The sequence below is a fragment of the Phalacrocorax carbo genome, chromosome 11, assembly GCF_963921805.1.
Source record: "Phalacrocorax carbo chromosome 11, bPhaCar2.1, whole genome shotgun sequence".
NCBI lineage: Eukaryota > Metazoa > Chordata > Aves > Suliformes > Phalacrocoracidae > Phalacrocorax > Phalacrocorax carbo.
In genome coordinates this window covers 22,457,791-22,483,702 of record NC_087523.1, presented here as the reverse complement: position 1 = coordinate 22,483,702, position 25,912 = coordinate 22,457,791, and the positions used below count along the sequence as shown (strand labels likewise).

At 45.3% G+C, this 25,912-nt stretch overlaps 1 protein-coding gene and 1 long non-coding RNA gene across 4 annotated transcripts in view; one reads left to right on the top strand and one right to left on the bottom strand.

Annotated features, from left to right (window-relative positions):
* Window positions 1–25,912, bottom strand: part of LOC135315390 (uncharacterized) — a 313,306-nt gene that overhangs the window by 88,763 nt on the left and 198,631 nt on the right. For both annotated transcript variants that reach the window (XR_010374854.1, XR_010374853.1), the window contains one exon: window positions 2,648–2,745. This is a non-coding gene — a long non-coding RNA (uncharacterized LOC135315390). The remainder of the gene's footprint in view (window positions 1–2,647; window positions 2,746–25,912) is intronic.
* LOC104051408 (vascular endothelial growth factor receptor kdr-like) overlaps window positions 1–25,912 on the top strand; it is a 142,281-nt gene that overhangs the window by 21,306 nt on the left and 95,063 nt on the right. For both annotated transcript variants that reach the window (XM_064463424.1, XM_064463423.1), the window contains exons 2-3: window positions 16,755–16,851; window positions 20,812–21,023. In XM_064463424.1, the coding sequence (XP_064319494.1) occupies window positions 16,755–16,851; window positions 20,812–21,023 (309 nt within the window). The remainder of the gene's footprint in view (window positions 1–16,754; window positions 16,852–20,811; window positions 21,024–25,912) is intronic.

Below are 25,912 nucleotides of genomic sequence, written 5' to 3'. Positions count from 1 at the left end.
ATGTTTTCTGAGCCCCATAACAGACCACTGAATCATGCCTTTTTGATATCCTGGCACAATCGCATTAAGTCTCTTAAGATGAACTACATTTTCATGGCCAAAAGCCAAACAAACAAAACTCTCTGAAAAACAAACAGAACACTTTTAGAAGGATTTTTAAAAAGCTAAACAGATCTTGGTTTAGGGACTTGTAATTTTAAAATAGCTCAAATAAATTAAGAATACCAAAACTGCTCTGCTGTCCTTCCCAGTGGTGGTGTGAGCGCACGAGAGTTTCTGTTTCCTCGCAGTGGAAACTGCCCCTTAATTATGGTGCCATTGCCCAGCAGCGTGCTCTCTTTATCTTGAACTGCAGGGCGGAGCCAACCTGGGCTCAGAGGAGTTTTCCCACTGGACAGATGGTCACACCAACACAACAGCTCTAGTGCATAAGGCTTGCACGATTGGTGCTTGACATACAGCCCTTTTCACTCTCAAACAGTGGGGTTTTTTTCCCTCCCAAAGCTGCTTACATCTTGTGACCTTGCAGTAAAGCCCAAACGAAATGCCTCACAATTTTCCTAAATACTATCTTGATTCTTATGGCTCCTGTATGAACCACTGCTATGCAGTTAATGCTGCGCAGTTGTTTCTACCCTAAGACCTTTTAGCCAAGGGTTTACAATTTGGCATCTGAGATCTCAGCCTGAAAATTCAGCTTTGTTTTTGTACTCTCCCCAAGAGTCTGTTTTAAATAGATATAAACATTTCAATAGCTTAGGAGTGCAACAAAATGGTCAGTCTCCCTTTCCAGCTGGAAAACAAGCATGTTTCTTTGGATCCAAGTACTGCATGTCGTTGGCTAGACTAGTGGCTGGTCTCATCTTGGCTTGGTCATGCAGATCCAGGCATCTGTGTAACCTTATGGCACAGCCAGAAAAAAAAATAAAACCCACTGTTACTTGACCGTGCAATACTTGCTTTTTCAATGTACCTGTTTCTCTGTGGCGGGCGTTGCTTGGCCCTCTTGCCCTGATTGTCATGCACAAATATCACCGCATCCAGCAAAAGACGCCAGGAGCCTGTTGATTTACTTCAGCACGTGGAGAAATCCCTCAGTAACAGAGTTCACATCTGCCAGACCAAAACTCATATGCTGTACTAAAAATGTTACTGACTAATCGAGGCAAGGGAGAACAGACCTCCGAAAGAAGCAAGTGTGGACCCCAGCAAGTGCTTGCTCTACCTTGTTTAGCTGGTTGCTTATTCTGCTGTGTCTCAGATCTGGATTTCATCACTGGGATTAGTTCTCTGAAATCGTAGTGCAGCAAATCAAGGCGCTGTGTGTGAATTCAGGGTGGGAAGGAACCTTGTTAATTGCCTGCGTACATTTGGGTTATTCTTTCATCTCCCGCCTTGGTACTTTTCTCCTCCCGAATCCAAATGGTGACATTTTTCTTTCTTGGTGACATAAAATTTTCACTTTGCTTTCATTCAGTGCTCACTCAACTTTCATTATTCCCTTTTTTTTTAGTCATTTTCATACAGTTCTGTACTTCTTACCAGGGTTTCTGATACTCTGCAAGAGGTAGTCAGGAGAGAGCTCCAAAAACAAGAGGTGCTTTCCTCCTTTATTACTTTTAGAGACCTATTTGTTGATTTTGTTAACTATCCAGCACAAGAACTAATTTTATTGTTCAAAGAGCAACTGCACATTTTGTCTGCCTATAGGAACTGCAAGGAACTCTTGGGCTGAAGAGGTGAGATTTTTAGGAAAAGAAAACAGTGATGTGCTTGTGTCTGCTCTGTTTGAAATCAATACTAAAAACAGAACCAGTTAGGGGTTTTATAACAAAACAGCTTTTCATTAGAAAATTACACTGTGGTGAAATTCTGTGTAGAAAGTGGCTGGGTTGGATGCAATTTTCCAGGAGAGGTTCTCCGGCCAGGATGGTGTTTCTGGTCGCAACCCAGCGATGCCATGACCTTGTCACTGAGATGCATGCGTAGGATGCTGGAGACACCACGTTCCTTGGTGGAATCAACCCTCCGAATCTGTGCCTCCCACTACCAGGGGCTGCCCTAAATATCCGGCTATTTTTAGATGAGTCTTTTTCTGTTGCTGCTTTCCATAATAAGAAAAACCTTTGAAGGATTTGTGTTTTATCCCTATGCACAACAGGAATTAAAATAAATAAATAGATCTTAAACATTTAGACATGAAAAGAGAAGAACTTCCTGCCCAGCTTTTGCTAAGCGGTGTAGGTGGCTTTAATGCAAACCGGGTCTGCTCTTGGGTACCTGACAACGTTTTCTTTTCTTGGAAGTGACTGCGGTAAAGCACCTTTAAAAGCAGGATCCCACAAAGCAAATCGGCTGTTTCCAAGGTCACTGTGCAATCATTTCCCCCGTGCCATAGTTTTTCCAGATGATGAACCCATCTGGAGTTCAGATCTGCTGCAATCTAACGAACCTGTTAGAGAAGGAATTGCTGGAGCTAAGGGGCTGCAGCAGCACAGAGGACATAGCCAGCACCAGGGCGGCAAGGCAAAGAAGTCCTTAAGTGGCCAACCACCCCCCAGAGCCCCTCAAAGCAAACCCAAACGTCAGGACCTGGCACTAAAGAAGCAGGCTTAGCTCGGGACATCACACCTGGTGTATCACCCACCTGCCGGCCCCACTCTGGGCTTGCGGGAGGCTGCGCCCGGATACCCGCAACTGCTTTTCCTCCAAACCTTCGCAGGTCAAGTGAGCTAATCCGGAAACCTGCAGGGGATAGAAGAAGGGACTTTTGTCAACAGGCAGCCATGCTATGTAGACTCGATAAATATGTGCAGTGCTAATTCGAAGCAGATTCCTGCTTTGCCACAAGGAGAATTCCTCCAAACCCTGCCATCAAAAACATTATGTCACAGCTGCGGAGAAGCCTAACAAACAGGGGAGAAGTTGGGGTCATGTCAGGGAAACAGTGCGGTGGAGGCTGTAAGGAAGTGATTGAAGCCTTGTTCCATGGCCTGGTGGAGTTTGTCATTAAGAAGGATTTCACAAATGATTTGCAGCCATTCCCGGGGTCCGATTGGTACTTTCCAGCTTAATGCAAACCAGTGAGGAAACCAGCTCCCAGACCTGGTTAGGCCAAACTACCCAGGGAGGTTCCAGGCAAGAGATAACATAACATCGCCTGGGGCTGCAAAAACGTAACTGAAACTGCAATTGGTTTTTAAGGAGATAGGTCCTCTCTCCCCATCTCAAAGCAAACAGCTTTTATCTCATCTCCCAAAATAGCAACCTCCCACCCTTCAAAACAAATCAAAAAATAAAAAGGAAAACCTCTTGAGACAGGCACACAGACAAAGCCGACAGTGGAACACAGAGCTGATCGAAAACAGACTCCAGCATCAAGTCCAAAGTCAGTTTCAGCCCATTTTGTCTTAATGGGTAAACTTAAGAAACTGAGAAAATAAATACCCACCAAGCAGATTTTACTGACGCTAAGCATTTACACATTTCTGACACATGATCCCTGTGATTCGATCAAATCCACCTCTGGTTAGTGTCAATTGAGTCGATCTCGGGAGGCTTTGGTTCATTTGCTTTTGGATTTATAGCTCAAGGAAAAATGATAAAACAATGCTAATTGGGGCGGGCTTTTGTTCTGCTTCCCTCTAACCATCCACCTTCCCTGTGCTGATCTCAACTCCATCCCTCTCGTGGCCTTCCCTTGGCCTGCTCCTTCTGCAGGTCAGTGATTCATCACACAGGAGGACACAGATGTTCTTCACAAAGAAGTGTTTCCACGCAAGCTGATATTTTTCCTAGAAAAGAGGGCTGGGGATGAGGAACGAGATGGTTGAGGAGCAGTTCACCATTGTGCAAAAGGCCTGAGAATATGTATTGCCCATTTCCACCTGTTTGTGTGATGCTGCCTACACGGCCCACCAGCACCCCCAGGGAGCAGGGTTGACTGCCGGATTCACACCGACAAGGCACCAAGTAGGAAACCTTGGGGCACGTGGCCTGAGAAAAGAGGCGGTCTCTCCGAGCTGCTATTCCGTAAGCATTTGGTGGTGAGCAGGCAGTCATCCTGCTGGATGGCAATACTAGGATTTAGCTAGGGGGCATGGTCAGAGGTTGTTTTGCAAGCCGCCCTCTTATCGTTCAGCAGAAACTCATCCAAATTCCTCTGTCAGCTCTTGCATTTCTTAGAAAACAGGCATAGCCCTCTTCTGAGGTCTGGTTTATGGTCACTTTTGAGTCCAAAGCTGAGAATGCCCGCTCTGCCTTTGAATCTCAGCAATGCTGAGGTGGCTCCAAAGAAGTTTGGAAAGGGAAGAGACCCGTACCTCCGGTCTGGCCCTGGTAGGCATCTCAGCAGAACAGCATGGCCCTAATACTGCCTAAATGTGGCAGCTGAAGCTCTTTGAGGTTACCTCATGTAGGTCACCAGCAAATGTTCTCTGAAGGACATCTCCTAGTGCTTTATCTCATCTAATTTTAAATATTCCTAAAGATAGGGCTGGCATCATTGCTTCCTTTGGGAGATGAATTACGCAGGCTGGTATAACTCAACCTTGGGAAGATTTTCTTTACCTAAACTCTTACCAGTTGCAACAGAAAAAGCAGATAAATAGCTGCCCTTGGTATCAGATCTCCCGTAATTCCAACCTCTCCTGTTAAGCACTCCAATTTATAAAAATGTTATTATCGTAGCAGCTAAAGGTGCCATTACCGTGTGCTGTGCAAGAAAGTAGTATCAAATCCATCAAAACGGCTCTTGGTCTTCAGTCTAAACAATGTGGCAAATAACCAGATAAGCAGGAAAAGGGATGTGGGTTTAAACCATACTGACATTTTGCTTGAGATATGGAAAACTGGCAGGACAGTCATATGATATTGAGGCAAAATTGTCTATATAAGCATCCTGGACACCTGAGATGTCAGAGTCAGGCTACAAAACTGAGACCTAATTGCGTGTATTTAATATCTTACCTGTTCCCTTCCTTAGATTTGGGCTACTGATCCTTGACTGGACATCAAAGAACAGAGAAAATGATACCCTGAAATAATAACTTGCAACATGCAAGTAAACTCGTGCTTTCCTAAAATCAAACACCTCTGTGGCACTGATACATTTTTGTTTTCAATGGAGTTGAGCCACCAGCTTAGATGTAGGGACAAGTTTCCTTATTCTTTGGCTTGTGAGCTACTTTTAGCAGGTTTCCTTACTGGACTCTGTATGCATTGAAGGCCCATGCTGGTGTGTTCAGGACAGGTTTCACCAAACCAAAACAAATGAAGGGCTGTGTTAGTCTCCCTCTTAAGTCTCATCCGGCTTCACTGACTCAAATCACTGCAAACAAATAATTTCCGTGTACACAGATTTCTGGAAGGGAAGACAGAGCGGATCCACACAGCATATCCTGATAACTCCCATCAGTTGGGCTTAAAACATCTTTTTTTCAGACCTTTTAAAGGTCATTCTGACCTGTACGGTGCTCAAGTACTGCTAGTTCAGGAGTTTTCCCAACAGTCTTACACGCAAGTGGCTGATAAAACAAAAGGAAAGACTTGGGAGTCACCCACTTAGTCCACAGATTGTAGAGAAGGGTTGTGAGTGAGCATCCTCCTCCCATTTGATACATACAGGCAGAGGCTGAGTGCTGGCAGAGACTGTATGATGCTTTCAGAGAAGCATACTTTTTGCTAAACCAGAGTTTCAGGGATTTTGTAACTTCCTCTCTTCTCCAGTCACTTTAATATCTCTCTAGAGTATCCATCTTATACTTCTTCAAAGTCTTTTACTTATGATGAGCTATGATCATATTTTATTGTCAAAGGAGTAAGCCGACGTACAGTACAATAATTTACTTGATTCAGTAGTTTGAAATACTGTCTCCCTTGTTAATGTTACTTTATATTACATGCAAAATTTCTCTGTTAATGCATGTTCTGGCTAAGAACTTAAATAGCCAGGCCAGGAGAATTTTGAAGTTACCATCACTCAACAGCTATGTAAATATATCTACGTATGGAAAGTGGGATTGTATTTTGGGTTAATACTGGCCAGCACTTTAATTTGTGTGGTACAGCCAAGCGGAACTTCCATCTTCATCTGTTCGCCTTTCGTTTATGGGAGTGCTGTTTTCCAAGCCCCCATGGTACCAAAGTTCTCCTTCAGAAACAAGCCTGATGGCTCTAAATTATTATTGAAAGTTGTTTCGTGATTATACTTTAAAGACGATGGGGACTAGGTTAGATCTTGGCTCTCGCAGTATGCTCTGGGTGCCTGTACAACCCGACACCAGAACAGATTTTCAACATGTGTGAAACCAGCATTATTTTATTGAATCCTGACAAAAAATTCATTTCACCACTGATGGCCGCTCCTAATAGCAACTTTTATGGAAACCTAAGGGAAATCCTACCTGTAATATTTTATGTTGCCAGCTTAAAGTCTGACCTCTACTGGCAGTCGGGATGAACTATGAACTGGGACATGTACGGATTATTGCATTGCCTCCTAAACACTGAACTAAGGGCAAATTCTTGCCATCAGAACAATAAACCCCATTTCATTCTCCCTGTCTCCTGCCTTGTGAGCAGACTGACCTGCATGCAGCTTTAATGCTGCCTTGGTGCACCACGTTCCCTCTATAGGAAGTGTAGTGTAGGAACCATCATAAAGACTTCCAGTCTGCCAAGAAGTGTGCGATAATGTTGTGAATAACAAGTAAAGGAAAATTACTGTATCATATCCACACAGAAAAGAAAATCATTGGGTTTTTTTAAAATCTGATGGCTATTGTTACTTCGACAGAAAAAGATGAGAAATGTGTAAAGCTGTATAGAAGACTTATTGAAAACTTTTCTCTACTGCTCTAACTTGAAAAAGTCCATTCTCCTTAATGAAATACCCAGCCTGAAGAGCTTTAGGCTTATCCTGAGTACAGGCAGCCCCTTTATTCCAGGTTAAAAGTCCAGTATAAATGTTAAAACTGGGTAGGTACAAGACAGAAATCATTCTTGCATCAGTAGGGATCTAATACTTGTTTTTTCATGAGAAGCTCTGGCTCATATCGAGATAGATTTCAATAGTGACTGATTCTTTCTGTGCACATGAGCAGGTTGGGGAATAGTTCTTGGATCAGAGTCAGCACAACAATTGCTTTCATTATTTGCAGCTGTACAAAACAAATAAGTTTGAAAGAAATATCGAGAGGTGCCAAATTCAATCCCATTGATGTGTGAGAGAACACAGTGTTTAGTGCTGCGCTGTGACACACATGAAGTCTGTGAATTACCTCTGTTGACTTTTCAGCCTTACATGTCACCTTTGATAAATGAGCTAATCCACTGATAGCTACTCAAAATAATAAAGCAATTTAGTTAAAAGAGTTTTAAAACATTCCTTCCTTAGCATCTGAAACTTTCTAAGTAACTGCTCGCCACATACAAAATGACCCTGTATGGAGCAATTCTGATTAGATTAAAGGGAACTGGATGTGGGGTTTTGACAAGCTGGAATCATAACTTGATCCGTCGTTTACTGTCTGAGCTATGAAGAACCGTTGGGCTGACACGCAATAAAATATCCAGCTATCCATCCATCCATCCATCCATCCATCCATCCATCCATCCATCCATCCATCCATCCATCCATCCATCCGTCCGTCCATCCATCCATCCATCCATCAGTAGGCAAATATGCTCCCAAGAGTTCAACTGTGGTGACAATATGAATTGAAGGACCCAGTGGAGACGGATCTAGACGGCCGCCTACCTTTCCGTTTCCCTACCCAGTGCTCTGGAGAAAGGAGAGGGATCTTGGCTAGAGTCACTTCCAGATAAATGCTGTATTATATCTCAAGACTGAGTAGCAGTAAGTCCTCATTTGCTGAGGTGGGAGGAGGTGAAGGGGAGGCAGAACATGCACTGTGGTGGACTGCAGTGAGAGTGGAGGGCGAACCTCAGGGCCAAAGCCACCGGCAGAGAGGTACGTCAGGCTCTTGCAGGGGCTGCTCCCCATGGTGGTTCGTCCTAGAGGCCAATGCATGCCCTTGTTCCTCCTCTCACTCACAGCCTTGTCTGAAGAATGTGCCCTCTCCTCAGGATGGTCAAGTCAAGGAAGAATGAAAGCTATGTCTGGAGCGCCTATGAAGTAATCCTGTCTGGGAATCATAGGAAACACTTGCATCTGCAACCCTAGAGCTTTTCTCAGGAGACCACGTTGTGGGGGAGGTGAAGACAGTTTCATACCTCACATTTTTTGATCCCCCCACCCCCCCCGAAGTCTTTAGCACATAGCGTGGTCTCTTTTTCTGTGTGCCTCATTCCCACTGGGTCTGCATATTTGCTAATCATGGAGATGGGCCAGGTCTTCTCTTTCCCAGAGGAATTGCCATAATTTGGATCAAGAAACAACAACATTCCCAGCCTTTTTTCCATCGACATGAGATTACTGCATTTCCTAAATACTTTAAACTGTGCTTGAGTGCATAGCAGATGATCGCAGTTGTTGCCACCTCCTTTCCCAGATTTCATGTTTATTTTATGGCTGTAGATCTAAGTTCTGGACTTATCACCCAGTTACAAAGAAAGGACATGTCCCCTCACCACATAACTCAACATAAGCACAGGGTGGTGGTATCTCTGTCATTCTTCAGGGCCCCACACTCTACAGTGTCAGAGGGAAAACAATGGCTCTGATTAACGAGCTGCTGCCGCCAAAGACCAAACAATTTTGACCTAGAGTTGCTTTCTGCGACCTCTTTCTGTAAATCTGCAACCGATACAGCGATCCATATCACGGACAGCCAAGAAAGCACATGGCATTGTATGTTCAGGGAGTTGCCTTTAGGCAGGTGCAGTGGAACTCCAAAGGTTATGTTTTGATTACAGAAAAACAGAGAAAAGTGCCTGGTAATTGCCATAGGGGTTTTTAAGCGTCAGCACAAAAAGCAATAAGGTGGCCTTGCTGAAGGGATTCTGCTGATTACAGAAGGAAACCAGAGTGACACCGGGCCGCTTCGTCAGGAAATGCTGCTGCATCTGTGGGTGAGGAAAAGCCTTGTAGGAACAAATCCCAAGAGCAGGGTCAATGTCTTATCTTATCTTTAAACACTTGCTCTACTTAGCGATTGTTTTTACTGCGCTGTTGTTGATGTCTCCTCTGCTTGAGACTAATGATTTAATTTTTTGTTGTTGTCACTAGGAACATTTACACCCAAGCTACTGTCTCTGGCTGAGCTGCCCCAAACTTCTATTTGCAGCAGGCAGAGAAGAAGAATGGGTGAGAACTACTCCCCTTTCTCATGAGTCAGCTAAACAAATACTAGCTTCTCTGGCTTGGAAAATCAACAAAAACATGAAGCCTTGTTGCTTTGCCAGCAGATACTCTTGGGTTAACACTAGCATTCAAATATCCTGAAAGAATCTTAGCCATCTCTCCTGACAAGTGTGTGATCCCTAATTTAATTTTGGATGAACTCCTTCAGCTTCTGCAGGGATGGAAGCTCTGGCTGTGGTCTACAGGTTTCTAGTTCTATGCCAACACACAGCATTTCTGTTGCAGGACCACCCTGGGGGATTCCCTCTTATTTCTGGGTGGAAAACAACAGGAAGATGTGCTTCTTGTAACCATTCCCCTTAAACAAACAAAGAAAATAGAAAATCTTTAAAAGCTGCTGAACCATTTTCCTTAAAAGTAATTCTGCTTGAATAGCAGCAGTATAGGCAAGGGAGACAATTCTGGCAAAAGATTCTGGTGGGTATTCAAGGGACCCTGGGGCCTGCTGTATGTGGGCACTTTGCTCTTTGCTCTTCTGGCCTAGATGATGTGTTGGGCTCGCAAGAGCCAGCACAGAGCAGCATGTCCCTGGGTGCCTTAGCACCTGGAAGGGGTTTCCAGGTGAACCCTGTGCTCTGCTCGTGCTTGGGGCTGGGGGGGCACTCGCAGCACTCAGCAGTCCCATGGTGGGTTTCCCAGCTGGCAGGAAAGAGGGTGGGTTGATCCATGGCCAAGCAAGGGGAGGTCCTGGTCCCTGGGCATTGGCATGGAGAAGCAAGCTGCCTACAGAGCATGAGCTGGACTTCCCTGGTGGATCCCCAGCCCATTTCCCATGCACTTTCCAAGGACAGGCTTTTCAGGGAGATTATTTTTTCCCATTACAGTCAAGCCTGCTTCTTGGGTCCACTAATCATCTGCTTTCTTTGTGTTTCACCCTCCCAGCTGTGAGAGTTGTCACGTGTCTGTGGTTTGGGTTACTCAGCAAAGGTGGTGGAGCTGTCGTATTATAGTTTGCCCACTGCTTTCGGGTAATTTGTCTTGATTTTGCAATTATCTTGGAAGTATCATGAAACTGAGATATTCAGTCTGGGCATGTGGAGAATAGCTTGGCTACCAGCCTCCAGCGTGTGGAGCACTTGTTAAAGTGGCATTCCTACCTGTGTGAGACTAGGAGTGAGACAGGGTCTAAACCCCTACTCATCTCCTCCTCTAGGAAAAGCAGTTCAGCAGGGAATTAACCAGTAACCTACAGGGGTTTGGCCTGTGTCAGCAGCTGATGAGGAAGTCACAGCGGCCCTGCATTAAGCGCTGTACAGATGCATTGGAGAAGATGAAGGGTCTGAATCTTCACAGACAGGTTAAGTCATTACCTTGATATAAACATGGAGAATTGAGGCTTAGGAGAGCAAATAACCCCATCAAAACCAACCCCCTGAGCAAATCAGGAGCGAAATGAAATGGGAGAGAGGCAATCAAACCAAAAGGTCTAGAGGGTAAGTTACCCTCTAACAACCCTTTCTGACCTACACATTCCCCCTCCGCAGCCCACCACGGGGGCCTTTGGCCTCTGTACTGACCCAGTACCCATCAGGCGGCTTGACACAGAACTCACTAGAGGCAGAAAAGAAGAAAACTGAGAGGTTTGTTCCTGACTTGCAGCCAGGTTCTTCACCGTAAGAGCATCCCTTCTTTGCTGGGAAAGTCAATGCTAGCAATAACAGTTCATTTAGAAAAATTTGCATTTTGAATAGAGGGCATAAGGCATTTTATTAATGTCAGTGCATGAATCTAGCAGAATCAGAAATTGGATGTCCTTCTCCCACCCAAATTCACAACAAAAAGTGGGGGGAGGTGGGTCTTTTTAATTATTTGCTACGGTCTTTCTAAGCCTTTAAAATAATAAAAAATGACTCGATTACAACAAGTGAAAAGTGATTCCTGGAGCTGAAAAATTAATAAACACACGAAATATTGCAAGGCTTGTGATACAGTAACGCTGACAGTACTGTCGTGTCTTCTCTTCACCTTGAAATAAATCCTAAAATTATTACAAGCCATTGGTTTAAACACACACAGCTTTTCAATGAATCGTTGAGCTTTCTAATTCCAGTGAAAATAGGATTTGCGTGCAAATATAGTCATGAAAATACCCTTTAAAACAGGTACCTGTTAATTTTTCCGGTGTGCTCACACTGTGTGCTTGTGATGAGGTACCGTGGCACCTCAGAGGAAAGCATGTTGTCTTTCCTCCATGTCATGTGCAGACACAAAGTTGTTTGGAGAGACTGAGCTTCACCAGTTTTTCCCTGGCAGGCACCATAGGTAACAGCTCTTCGTCTGCACGATCCATGTTATTGGTGATCCCCTTATTACTGGTGACCAGGGCCACGCACGCTCTCTGTACACCCCCCATTGATTCCAGAGTGTTTTCAGAGCACAGATTATGCTCCTGGTCCAGGTTCTAGCTCAGAAATGCTTTAAGGTAAACCCTGCTTACAAAAGTATCCCCAATCTATTGCCAGCCATGAACAAAACAGTTTTAAAATGTTGTATATACGCCTCTCCCCTTCCCCTAGTAAAATCAGCTCTAAAACTCTGACTTCCAGTCCTTTCTAATGGGACCTGACGTGTCCTAGGGCCCAGATCTACGCACAAGAGTGACTTTACACACATGAATAGTCCCTGGAGTTCAATCATGTGCAAAAAGCTATTTGTGTTCCCTAGTCCTTGTGGAATCAGGGCCTTAGTCTAACCTGCTTCATTTAGCTGTCAACACAGTGGTCTCCGGTTTGCCTAGCAATTATTTCTTTGTCATCCGATGCAGAGGTTAGGTGCTCTTTGATACTGTTCTTTCAACTTTCCCCTCCTCTGCGTGCTGCAGTGCCCAAAAGGGATATGTGGATCTCTTAATCAGATATCATATTGTCATTAGCTGTCACTATGTACGATACCTAGATACGTTCAACCTCACAAGCCTTTGCGAGTGCTCTTTTGGGGATAGCTACTGGGTAGTTACAATAAGAAACAGAGATTAAAAATAGTTTTTATCCATGCTCACTGATGTTCCTAGCACAAACAGTCAGGCATTCGCTTAGCGTGGGAGGGATCTCCCCCAGCCAAGTGAGATAGAGTTAGAAATCATCTGACAGAGAGGTGAGGGAGGTCACACATTACCCTCTGCCTGGGGATCCTCCCGTGTTTAATGTTGGCTGTGCTGCAAAATCAGATTATCCCAGGAAAAACAGTTTTCAATATACTTTTCTTTCCTGGCTAATGTATCAGTCAACCTTTCACATTTCACTCCCAAGGATTTGTGTAGTTGTGCTGTGTTTGGGGTTTTCACCATCAAGAGCAGAAGGTGAAGTATAAACTGAAGGTACGAATAAACTCTCAGAATTAGAAATGGTACAGTGAGGCCCTGGACAGAAGGTCTGTCCTGACTTGGGGCTCTTTCTAGGGGCTATCTTTAGCCTGGCTACGCTCTTGAGTCTTGCTGTAGTCAACTGGAGTTGGCAACGAGTAATTGAGGGCAGGAACCCAACATCAGATGCAACACACCACTTCCCAGGAGGAGCCTGTCTTTCTTCCTTGGTTCACAGAGGGGGTGTTGTGCTAAGACCTATTTGTAGCTCTGTAGGAGGCAACGGGCTAATTCTGCAGTATTATCACTCTAGCATCTTATCCCAAACCGTGCCAGAGGATCTAAGGAAGGATGCTGGAGCAGGTTGCTCACCCCACTCAGGCAGCAGTGGTAGCTTCACAAAGGAAATGGCACTGCTGCTGCTTCCCGGGCCTTTACACATCGCTCTGCAGAGCACAGCCTGCCAAGCCGTTTGTTCCTCTGCAGAGCTTTGCTATGGTAATGACATGGTTGGCCTGAGTACTTGTTTTTAATTTTATGACCCTTGCAGCCCTAAAGCAGGACCAAAATTATTTAGTAGAGAAGAGTAGAATGTTATTTTAGGCCTGGACGTTGTAATCTGAGCTATGCGATCAGAGCACATCAGCTTCAGCAGGACTTGGTCCAGCAGCACGGGTCTCCCATCCCACTCTGGGCAGGTTGTAGTCTTGGGTTTAGACTGTAGCAGAGCACTATCTCAGAAAGTTGTCGTTCAAGCCTGAGAGTTTTTACAGAAGGTGCAGAGTACCTGCGAAAAACTTCTTTTGAGAAGTGCTAGACATGTATTGATTAAAGCCATAAAACCAAAATGAAATACATAAAAATGGTGAACATTCTCATAGCACACTAAGAAGGAGAAGCACCGCTACTAAGCTACGTGGCTTATTTAAACAGTGCTTTTCTATGAGATGCCAACATGGGGTCAACTTTGCCCTTCCCAAAACTAGATTGCACCTGCCTGTGTTTCACAACTCCTGCAATCAAAAGCTTACCAGCAAGTAAGAGACCTGCACACAGTGTGCCAGAAAACTCAGTCTTTGTACAAGCTGAACGGCATGTACCTGCAACCCAGGCTGCCCTGGCACCACTGACTGGTGCGAATCCCAAGCTAAACAAATGTTAGGGTGTAGGATTGTGGAAAACGGGATGCGCTGCCAAGCACGATGCAGCCTGCACACCTGCTTCTCTCTGCAGGAGGCTCCTTACAGCATCCTAACACCTTCTTAAAGCCACAAGTCTCCTCAAATATATAAAACAAATACAAAAGTATCCGTCATGCCCCGGGCCGTCCAACATGCCGTCCATCATCCAATGTGCCCCAGGGCAGTCGCCAGCTTGGCCTCCAAAAAATGAAGTCTAGCTCGAAAGGGACCATGGGAGGTTTAAAATTTTGCGAGGCAGCATCCCGCCAGTGGCGTTAGGTGTCCTGGTGTAGCACGGCCTTACCTTTTCTCCCACTACTCTCTCAGTTTTGCCCTCAATTATTTTTTATTTTTTCCAGTCTACTCGGCTTTGGCTCTGGTTTGCCAGAAAGGGCACACGCTGTGTTTATATAAACCCTCTGTCACCTGGCAGCAGCGATCAAACATGTGTGTGGCTGAAGAATTTCTCCTCCTGTCCTCCATGGGGTAGAAACGCACTGAAATTACACTTTGCTTATTCTTTTCTTCAGTTTCCGAAGCCAAAATAAACTTCAGGAACGAAGTAGCTCAGAAGTATAAATAGAATAATTGAAAAATACTTTTCTTTCTTTTAGCAAAAACAGTCTCAAATATTATAAAAGCCCAAGGACTGCATTGCTCTCCGGTCACAACAGCAGCTCGGGTCAAATGCCAGCTGCCTGGCACCGCGCTCCAGACCCCCCCCCAGCGTCACACTTGCTCATGAGAGGTAAAATTCAGGCCCATTCAAAAGGCCAGCTCAAGATATCAGCTAAGCCCCCCCCTAAGCCCTAAGAACAACTGAAGGCACAAGAGGAAAGAAATAAAGGATTATTTAAAACCCCAGGATTTTCCAAGCCGAAGCAGCACCTGGCTGAAGTCAGAGCACAAACAGCCCCGAGCAGACCACGGGAGTAGCTGTGTCCTGGGAGGGCAGCACAGGACCCAAGCAAGCCTCAGCCAGCAAATTAAATGACACTTGACAAACAGATTCAAAGCTGTCAGCCATTTTTTTGGATTGTTTTTGCAAAGCTCAGCTCATGGTCTTAAGAGCCTGAAACACCTCAGCACCGTGACATAACACATGCCAAAGCTCGGTGCATGCGTGGACTGGTTGTTTCTAGAAACCGGAGGGGACTCGGAGTCGAGTGCAAGTGCGTACTTGCCTGATAGCGTCTCCTCCTGCAGAGTTTGGGGCTCTTTCTGTTGGTTCTTTGCTAAATGTGGTGCTGCACCCTGCACGTGTCATCCCGAATGTGTTTAGGAATAACGGCACTTCTTACAAGCAACAGGGGAACTGGAGGGCTGGAACCCACTGGCTATTTTGCTTCCACAGCGTTACATGTAATCGCAGTTTTTAGGTAGGGCCATAATAAATAACATTACGGAGATGCGCTGGAGGGAGTTTGTGTTGGCCAGACTCCAACTTCTTATTCTGCAAAGGACTTCGGAGATAGAGCTACAGTGTCATCAGTTATGCAAAACCTGGCGGGGCGGGGGATATCTCTGATGCTGAAGCAACAGGCAGGACTAATTTGAAGTCGCAGCTAGGGGTCTATAGGAAGGGTCAGGGCGCCTTCGAAGGGAGTCCAGCAACATGCTGTCTGGGCAGGACACCCTTTGGGAAGGATTCTCTGGTGCTGGGAGATCAGCTGGCCTCCACTGAGTTACTGATGGGAATTTGAAGGCTCATGGAAGAAGCCAGACTCTCCACACTGGCAGAATATGCCAGGCTAAGAGCTTTTTACCCAAATCCAGCAAAAAAGAGATGAGAGTTGGGAGGTGGGAGGCAAGAAAATCACTGTTCCATCCAGTTGAAAAGTTAAGCCTTAATGTTTCTCTTTTTGCTAGGTATGTTATCTTCACTATTCTGCTGAGAATAATGCCTCTGTTATAAGCCCAGCTAAAGATTTCTGACTTATCAAGTTCAAGGCAAAGGAGAAGATAGAGATTTGAAGAGCAGGAGGGGAAAGAAAACACACGGGTTTAATGTCAGAGCTTTGGAAATTGAGATACTTATCTGAGGCTGTTTTCTCCTTTCCTTGATTATGTTCCTTTGAATTTGGACAAGGAAACCAGCCTGGCCAACCTCACTTCTGGTTCTTCTCAGTTTCACTTTCTGAAAATTATATTGTCATAGCTGTACACTCAGATACGCATCTCCCTGAGGAGCCGTTCACATTCAGAAGACATTTCCTGAGCCAGGAGATGATGATGAGGCAGACCTTTATCACTACTGTCATTAAAGACCATTGTCTTCAGAGACCTGACGAGCCATGTCACGCTAGCACAGACGATGGTGTCCCAGACACCACTGCAGATTTGCCTCGGAGCATTACGCCAGTATGCAGCCGCGATGCCCACGAAGCAAGCAGCTCGCTATTTAGTTCAAATGCAGTATCTGTGAATGGGGCTTTGGAAAACAGCAGGCTTTTGGTTTGCTTTTAATGTAACAGATGCTTCACAGTTGTGAATCAAAGAGTTGCTCCCCAGAATTATTGTTTTTTCTTCTCTCATTGATTAAAATGGAACGTATGAGCTCACGCATCAAATTATTTCCCAAAGACCTGACTCCTTCCATTTTTATATGTGTGTAAAATCCTTTTGAAATGAATCTGTTCTCCTAAAACTGCAATAATTCCGTAATAAAGCTAGCTCTAAATAAAAGGAGAGAAAGACGATTAGCAGAAGCGCAGGTGCTCAATGTTAGAAAAGAAAGAGATGAATAAAGGAAACGAAAAACAAACTAAGGGGATCTCACGACTAACTCCACGCTCAGCTGAATTGCACCAGTATAAATGCAAGCACTGTGTGGGCCCCCAAATTAGGAACTATTTACAAAACAAAAAGCTTGCCTCGACTGTATTGTGCCTGCTCTAACCCTACTGAATAGCCTGTCTAATGATGATTTCTGCTTTATCTGGGTCAGGTCTTGCTGAGGAAGACGTTTTTGAGAAACCAACGCTAAGCATTGCAAAAGACCAAATTGTCATCTTACCAGGAGACACCCTGAAAATAAAATGCAGGTAAGGATTGCTCCAGCAATGCTGGATTTCCTTGGTTGCACTGATTACCTTGGCACAGTACAGCTTCTGGGTAGGGTAGAGCAAAGACTGCTGCAGAGCCAGCTGGGAACCGGCGCTGTTTACCCTCGCACGCCTTTCTGCGTGGGGGAGCATTCGATGGGCTGTAATAAAGCAGGGAGGAAAGTCTCAGCTCAGCATTCAGCTTGGCCAGATTCTTTATGTTGTAAAGGGGCCCAAGCAAAACCCTGAGTCAGCACATGGGAAAGCTTATGGGAGGGGGATGTGCCATGCTTAAGGACACGGCTGGAAAATCCTCATCTGAAAATAGGTTCAGATTCAGCTCCTCTGCAGCTAAAATCACCCTTTTGCTCCCTGTCCATAAGTAAACGACAAACACGATCACCAGGGCATGTCATTAGCTCTTTGCATATATATATATATCTGAGCTTAAACTTCCTAACCTCAAATACCATCTAGCCTATAAGATGACAGTTAAATAAACAGCAGTCAGTATGTGTGCATTCAAAGACCCGACCTGTTTAAACATATCATATTCTTTAAATGAAAGATAACCGGGACTCGTAAAAAAACCAGACTGCTGATATTGTAAATTATGGCAGCTCTTCAGTTCTTGGCACAACGTGTGAAAACTGGCCATGCAAGAAACAAGCAAAATTTTGGTAACGACATGTGTTTACAGGGAGACGATCCTTTGGGGATATAGCGTTTGGTCACGGCTGACTGGCGCACGACTAAGAGGCAAATACAAAGAGCCAAAGCACTTGCTGCTGCGTCAAACATACATTAACTTGCTCGGTGACACAAAAGGCCTCAGATGGAGACGTACGTAGGTGTCGCTTGTTCTGAGTGTGGTTTATACACCAAGCTACTGTGAGGGGTTGTTTCTTAATGTCTTCCAAGAGTGTTGTAGGAGAGAAGGCTTAAGGAAGAGAAACTATCACAGTTTCTCTCTCTCTCTCTCTCATGCACACAATTTTTTTACACCTTCTTGTAAAGTCCCCTTGACTGTAGCCACTACATGGATGGTTTCTTGCAACAGAAGCTACTGGAAACAGTAAGAAAAAGCAGTGGGAAGGTGAATCTATGTTGTAGTTTATGATGACACTTACGTCCCTTCTGATTTTTGTCCTAGTCTATTTAGTTCATTGTTAGAGTGAAAGATAAGTTGACTCATACTGTGTAAATCTGTGATGTCTTCTGGAGTGTAAGGCAGTTTTTTCCCAAATACCTCCTGCTAGCCGTGTGGCTTCTGAGGTCAAAACAACCTTACAGCGGTATTTTTAGCTTGGCAAGCAACAAGCATAATGGCAATAAAGTTTAAACAGCCCTTCAAAATTTAGTTGCAGTGCTTCATAAAACACATGATGAGGACACAAGTTCCGTGTACTGCTCCAGGCCAATTAAATCAATGCTTTTCAGCAGTTCTCCATCCACTGCCTTTTTAGTCTGTAGGAACATTCTCTTTTTCTCATATCACCAGATGAATAAATAGATGAAGAAATTATTAGCACTTCAGTCCCAAATTGCTTTATGGATGCAAAGCAATAAATCCACATGGCAGGTCTGAGAAACAGAAAAGTATGCTAGCATGCCTCCCTGCTAGCATGGGAACGGAGGCCCGGAGCACTTCAGTTCCTTGACTCAGGTCGGCCAAGAGCTGGGAATAGAAGCTAGAAGTGTGACTTCTGCACATGGAGTGCGAGATTCCCGGTATCAGGTCCTTTGTGGATGTCTGTCATCCTGCCTCCTCTGACACACCAGCATCTGTACGCTCACAGATTAGCTCTGGAGTGGCTCAAAGGGAGCTCCGAAGCCCTTTGTACTTCCAGGGGCATTAGGGCTGCGTGGAGCACAGCACGAGACAGCGGACCGAGCAGGTAGCTCTGTGTGAACATCCCTTCTCCCTTAAACTCCGTTCATTTGAGGTTCTTGGCCAGGATTTACTGATTTTTGGCAGCCTGGCCAAAGCTACTGCTGCAACTCCCCTCTGCCAGACGTGTGAAAATCCCAAAGCAATAGCCAAAGTCTTCATCTTCCACCAGGATAAAATATGCAGGAGGAAGAAGTGGGCACACGTAAGGAAGCACAAGCACGTCAAATCCCTCACCTGCTGTGCAGAGCCAGTGTTGCAGTTTTCCAGCCCCGACGGACACCAGACTGGGTGACGGTAGTGAGGCAGGGACATGACGACATGCTGGGAGTTGAGCAGCTGAATGTGAAGTGGCATCGTTCCATATTCCAGGCCAGGACTCCCCTTTCTTGCGAGGTGGTCATTACGTCATTAATGACGCTAGTAAGGTAGGGAAAGAGCACTGGGTAGAGACCGCCGTGTCAAAAAACTATTCATTGCTCTGAAGGACAGGAAGCCGGTATGACGGATGAGGTGGGGTTGTCCAAGTCCAAGAGTGCATCCAAAACGGAGGGTGAGGCTGCTCACCAGAGAGGATATTCACACTTTCCCCAGTGCTCTTTCAGCTACGTGCTGGGAATAACCTCAAGAGTTCAGCCCCATGTCCGCATCATCTTCAGGAAGGCGACAAAAGGACGGGCAGAAACGGGGGCCAAGAGGATGTTTGTTTAAGTGTCTCTGAATTTGCTGGCAAACCCCTTCCCTTATTGCACCCATTTCACCACTACAAAGCCACTGGCACAGAAAGAGTACTTAGAGTATCAGCTAACTGGAAGCTTCACACAGCTTGCTTGTTAGGTACGTTTGGTATTGGCAGCTCTATATTGAGTCAATGTGTCTAGACCGGATTTCTCCCTGGCAACACTCAGGGAAATCCAGAGGTTCTTACTCCTTCCTCGGCTCAGCGAATGCCATTGGATCAATGGGAGTTCACTGAGCGAGAAGGGGTGAGTGAAACCCCTGTCCTTTTGAAGAGCAGCTTCTCTCTGCAAACACAGACAGAACTGTCTCCCTCTAATATTAACTTCTTCCCTGGAAAAATCCATGGACAATTACCCCCATAGCCCACCAGTTGACCAAAAAGCAATCTGCTACAAAAAGACCATAATCTTCTCCTCATAAGCATGTAGAACATGTTCTAGTACATCACCAGAGCCCTCAAAGTGCAGCCCAAGCAGAAGAGAGCTTGAAGGGCTCCTGCTGCCATGGTGAGGCCTGATGTTTCCAGCCAAACAGGACCAGCGCAACCTGTGCATGTTACTGAGCTAACTCAGATCAGTTGAGGGCTCCCTCCGAGTCCTGCAACAGGTTATAAAAAGGCCTTGTTTTTTGTTGGTGAACTACGTGGAATTGCATTCGATGTTAGCTGTGATCATAGGTGAGACAACGAACAGGTCAGGTGGGTGAAATGGCGTATCATCTGCCCTGCTAGCTTTATGTTCTGACTGCCGTGACAGTGAATCGAAAAAAAAATGTGTCTTGAGCAGATATTCCAAGATCCGTAACCTGATTAGTTCCAGACCCTTCACAAAAATCAAGATTGAGTCACTGCTGATTAAGCAAGAAGGGCGATGAGAAGTTACATAAATGTTCTCCTCTCTCCATGCAGCCTTAGTATAAGAAAATATAAGTTAATTTAGCTGTTAAAATATGCAAAGTCATCAGCTTGGAAGAAACATAATTTTATCTCATGCTTTCTAATGTTTGAAGTGGCTAAAACACAGTGTTATACAAACAAACCCATGTTCAGGAAGTCTGATAAAATAAAAACTAAACTTTCCTCCAGAAGCTAGCTTGCTACAGTTCCCACAGAGTATTTCAGGAACGCCCCCCGCTCTGGGGAAGAGTGTGGGGTGATCCACCTTAATGCCTTATGGCTGGAAATGCAAACGCCCAGCAACCTTTATCATTCATTTCCAAATGACAAGAGTAGGAACGCTGGGAACGTCGGTAAGAGTTGGCCAGAAGGAAGCCCAAATTTTGCCTGAAGTCATGATTCTATCTTTAATTTTGGTGCGTTGTGTTGACAGGGGAGCACCTTCCGTAAGCTGGCTTTTGAGCGGGGACCAGAAGGAAGATCCCCGGGTGCACATAAGTAATTGTCGCAATAACACAAGGCAAAGCTGCAGCATGCTTGTCATCAGGAAAGTCATAGCTAATGACACCGGTTACTTCACCTGCGTTCATGATGACTTCCCATCTAATGAGGATCTCATGGCCAAGATTTATGTGTTTGTTCAAGGTAAGATTTCACTTTGGTTTTTTGTTACGGCTTTTTGGTAATACAAGCTGTGTTCAGCTGTGGGATCTGTGCTAGGCAGAACAAGCAATCCAATTTAGATGCTTTGCAAATCCCACCTCCTCACTGGCCCAGCACTGGGACAAGCACCAGCTTTGACATTTTGAAGAGGCTGGATATATTTGCCAGCTGAATTCACAGGATCATAGATGTGAGAACCAGAAATTACCTAGCTTGTTCAATTCCAGAACTGGAAAACTAGATTGTCCCATCTAGTTTTGTGTTCCAAATAACTGATACACTGATTCTTTAAACCTCTTTTCCTTTTCTTTTCCTTTTAAGGCTAATTTTTTTTTACCCTGAAGGGTTTTGCTATCACAGTGCTTTTCCTAAGATTCATCCTGAATACCCAAGTCCTCTCTTTCCCTTCCTCCCCAGGCATGAAACTCCCTGACAACATTCTTTGTAATTCCTCTCTCTCCTACACACTTGTGTACTGCTTTGTCCCTCACATCTGTGAGACATACTTAGCAACACTGGATGACTGCATTATACATATTTTCTTGTAAAAATAAGCCCGTTGCTCATTTTTGTTCTCTTTGAGCTGCCTCTCCCCCATGTGTCAGAACCGTAGAGTTCGGATCCAATAATAAATGGAAGCAGAAACTTCAGAGCGTGGCCCTCTGTGATTATGTGAATGTAACATACTGAATGCACAACCATTTATAATACAAATTTTTATTAGAAGAATATTCCCCAAAACGCTGATTTTTTTCAAACCTACTTGACAAATGCATTACTAAATGACCGAATCATCTTGGATCTTCCAAGCTGACATTATGAATAGTCAGACAAATGAGCTGACTTTTAGCGTCTTGAATAGGGGATGACATGAACTCCACTGGTGCTGAATAGGCTTACTATCCAGTTGCCCACAAAGACTCATGAAAATGAATTAATTTCATTTTTCTAGTAAATGACAAAACATGATTCTTTGAATCCTCTTACTAAGTAAATGCTAGAGAGGCAATGAGCTCGTCTGATATTATTCAAATAGTTCAGCAACCTTGTACTTGCAGAAAGCGCATGTATTTGCTGGGCAGCTCTGCCAGTCTCATGGTACTGCTAATGATGGTGAAACCATCACGAGGCGTGATTTCCATCCCAAGGGGATTATGATATACTCTCACGGCTAAATTCAATTCCTGCACTACTACGTGAACACACCTGTGTAATTCATGGGATGACATTTTCCTGTCTCTTTATGCTGGTTGAAAACAGTCCCTTTCTACCCTTATCCTGCTTTCCCAGTAAGTCTTCCTCCTATCGGAAAGTAGCTTTTTGGTGTTACTTGTTAGTTCCTGAAGTCATTTTTTTTCTCCCTTTCTGTTTCCTTTTTTTTAATTTTTCTCTGTTACTGTAAGCCCTGGTTGCATTATCCACCCTAGTTCTTGTGCTGAGTTGTTTCCTTTTCTCATTACACACTGCTCAGATGCCCCATATCCAATATTGTTAACCCAGCCCAATGCCTACGCTTCAGGAAATAGCGCATTGAAAACTCAATTCTCTATCCTGATTCAGTGCCCTGGCTGGCTACCCAGGCCTTCATTACTCTATGGTGGGAGCACGTGCAGGAAATGTTATGGATCTTTTGGGACCGCCTGAGTATTTTCCTTAAGAAAATATCTCAAGTTATGAAATGCTTGCCGGTGATGCGCTTGGAACAGCGCTAATCTAAAAAAATCGCAGGATGTCCTCTCACTCGCCTGGGATTTCTGTGCCAAGGTTCCCCTGAAAAACAGCACTGGATGGATGTTTTATCTAAATCACCCTCCAAGCCTGACCTCTCTCGAATGCAATTTAATTGTGTCATATGCCCTCCCTGCTCTAAAAGCTCTTACCCAGACTCCTGTGCTTTAAAAGTTATAGAAGGAAAAGTTATTGAAGGAAAATGAACCAGGTTGTTCTACGCACTCCATGGGTGAAGTAGTGAGAAAGGCAGGTCGGCGGGGATCCCTCTGGTCCCCGTCCTAGCGAGCCAGCTGCTCCTCCACCCCAAAGCGGAGCTCTGCCGCAGCAGTTCGGTCTATGAGCTTGCAAGTGCCTGCTGAGTTCTGCCCTGCCAGTCTGAGGAAGCTGCTTGGCCCCAGCGAGATGAAGCTATTTATACCTCAGCATGGACACTGTCCTCAGGGCGCGCTCTTCCTCCCATTCAATTCCTGTGTATATTTGTTGAAAGCCAGCAGGCTGTCTGGGGGACAAGCAAGCTGTTCTTCAGTGAGGGGTCTACGAATTGTGGAGTCAAGCAAGGCATTCAGAACGTACCTATGGTTTTGTTCAGTATTTAAACACGCCTTTTAAAAGGAAATAGGTCCAACAGTGGCTGGACATCACCGAGAAACCCATCAGTTGTCTCCAAGTGAAGAAACTCACAGTTGCCTGTGAGTGCCAGGGAAGGGACAGCTCCAAAAGACACCTCTCTGGACGTTTTGTGGAGAGAGCAAGTGCTCAGCAGGGTGTTTATGACGTTGAGCCAGGTGGAGTGAGAAAATGTTGAGCCAGACCCTGAAGGCTGGAGGTTCTTCTGAGGTTACAAGCCATTATTGCCAAAAAAGGAAGGGGAACGGTATTTTTTCCCTTCATTCGTGGCCTGCTGCTTGACACCAAAATGAGAACATGATTGTATCGGAAGCCCTGCTTATTGGCTATTATTTCCTGTGCTTGCTTCTGTTTTTACAGCCTCCCTGGTGGGGTTTCTAAGCTCCGTCAGAATCTGGCATTCAGCAGCTCTCCCCCCTGGTGCAACTGAGCCACGACCCCTGCACATCAGTCAGATCATAAGGCACCCAAAGGCGGCAGGGTCAGCTGCCATGCCTCAGCTGTGCACTGACAGTCTGGAGGGAGGGCGAACTCAGGATCTTATTCCTGAATAATTGTTCCCGAGGCCTTTTCTGCTTCCCGCTGCAGCTGCAAGTCCCAAGGATCGTAATTAAAAAGCAAGACAACCCCCTTCTCCTGTTGCCCATCTCCTTGTTGAAAACACAACATAGCTTAGGGCTGGGACAGAAATAGTCGGGTGTTTTCTAGCTGCGTTGTTTAGCTACATTGCAACTCTGAGGGATAACCTCTGCAGCGAAACGCAGCGTCTGGTCGAACACGGCGCTGCAGTGCTGAAGGGGAAGAGCAGCCAAGCAACTCTCCCATGGCTGCTGTCAGAGAAGAGGGTGAATGGGGGAAGCCCACCCTCAGACCACAGAATATGCTGTCTCTGCTGAGCCAGTTCGGGACCAGTAGCAGTAAAGACAAGTCTACACTGCAAACTAGCTGCCCACATAGGAGCCCATGTCAGAGAGACTCATGTGGACGGCATTTCCACTGCAAATGCTGCCAAAGCCAGCTAGCCAATGTCATTTGTTTCTATCTATCTTCTGCAATTACCCTTCCCAAGCAAATGGATACTTCCCTGTGAGCAACATACTCATTTATTTCAGCCTTTGGAATCCCTGTGCCAAAGGAAAGGGCAGGCTGTCTATTTTGTGTTAAAATATAGACAGCCCTCTCTACAACATTTCCTAGGGTACGTACAAAATTGAACACTGCTTAGAGAAGGAAGTCAAGAAAGACAAATCAAGCCAATATTCGCTCCACCTTCCCAAAGGGCTATCCCAGGCCCCAGTGTCGAGGGAAGTCAGGATTTGCAGCTCTCAGCTATTTGAAATACTGTTACTGTCAGCAAAGCAACTGTCTCAAAGTGAGATAGTCCTCAGGGTGTCAGCTGGAAGAGCTCTCTGTACCAGCTGAAACGCTGCCTCAGCTTTTGCAGAGATTTCCCCCTGCAGTCCTTAGCTCTATGTAGCGGTAAGGGATTTGCTACACCTTTTTGTACCGCTCAGCCAATGCATCAGCAGGAAGGAGCACGAGCTCAGTTCGGTTTTGCTTCCCACTATCAGCAACTGTCTGACCTTGTTACTGTGGTAACTGGAACCGGTCACATCTTGCCAAATAGTGTCTAGAAAAGTTCATCCAAGATTCCAAGATGGGGTTTGATTCCTGTCCACACACCCCATAGTACGGCTTTGCTAGGACTGTAGGGCTAAAGGAGGCAACTCCTCATGGCAGACGTGGGGCACGCAGGGCAGCAACAGACATTCTCCATCATTTTTTATGTAAAGCAGGGCTGTTATTCTGTTTCTTGAAATAATTATGGCCACGATGGGGCTGGTTCTCAAATAACTACTTCAGAAACACACGAGTCCCACCTCCACTGACCAAGACACTAATTGGCACAAAAGGATCCAATGCAGCAGTGTCGGCTGCCACTTGAGGGTCCAAGTACACCAATTCCTCTTTGTGCCTAGTGTGGTTCCCTCTTTGAACATATAGGTTGGGGAATGTTTTGACAGTGCCTTCCCACCCAGAGCAACTCAGCTGCTGGTGTTTCACCATCTCAGTGTTACTATGAGTTAAGAACACGGATTAAGGGAGTAATTTGTTTCCATACATTTGGTTTTCAACACTGATGTCCGCAGGACCACAGCATAACTAGAAGATACCCCTGCAGAGAAGCTGAATTCTGACTCCTTTTAAAGTTTGTATGAACACCATGAAGCACCAGCACTGCAGGCTGGAGCCAGAGTGCAGTTCTGCCAGGAGTCCAGAGCACTAGAACTGGAAATCAAATTCGAAGCAAGGCAGACTTTTATATGGGAGCCCAAGTCCTCTCAAGGCCATTCTGAAGGAAAAAGGGGGATGCATCCAAGCAGCTTGTCCTGTCAGAGCATGCACCTCACTGCTTGTCAGCTCCAGCAGCGAGGCATGCCCAAGGAAGGGTATCAGCTCTCCCTTACGATTGCAAACGATGAGGAGGAGAGGAGGTACAAGTACTGCATCAG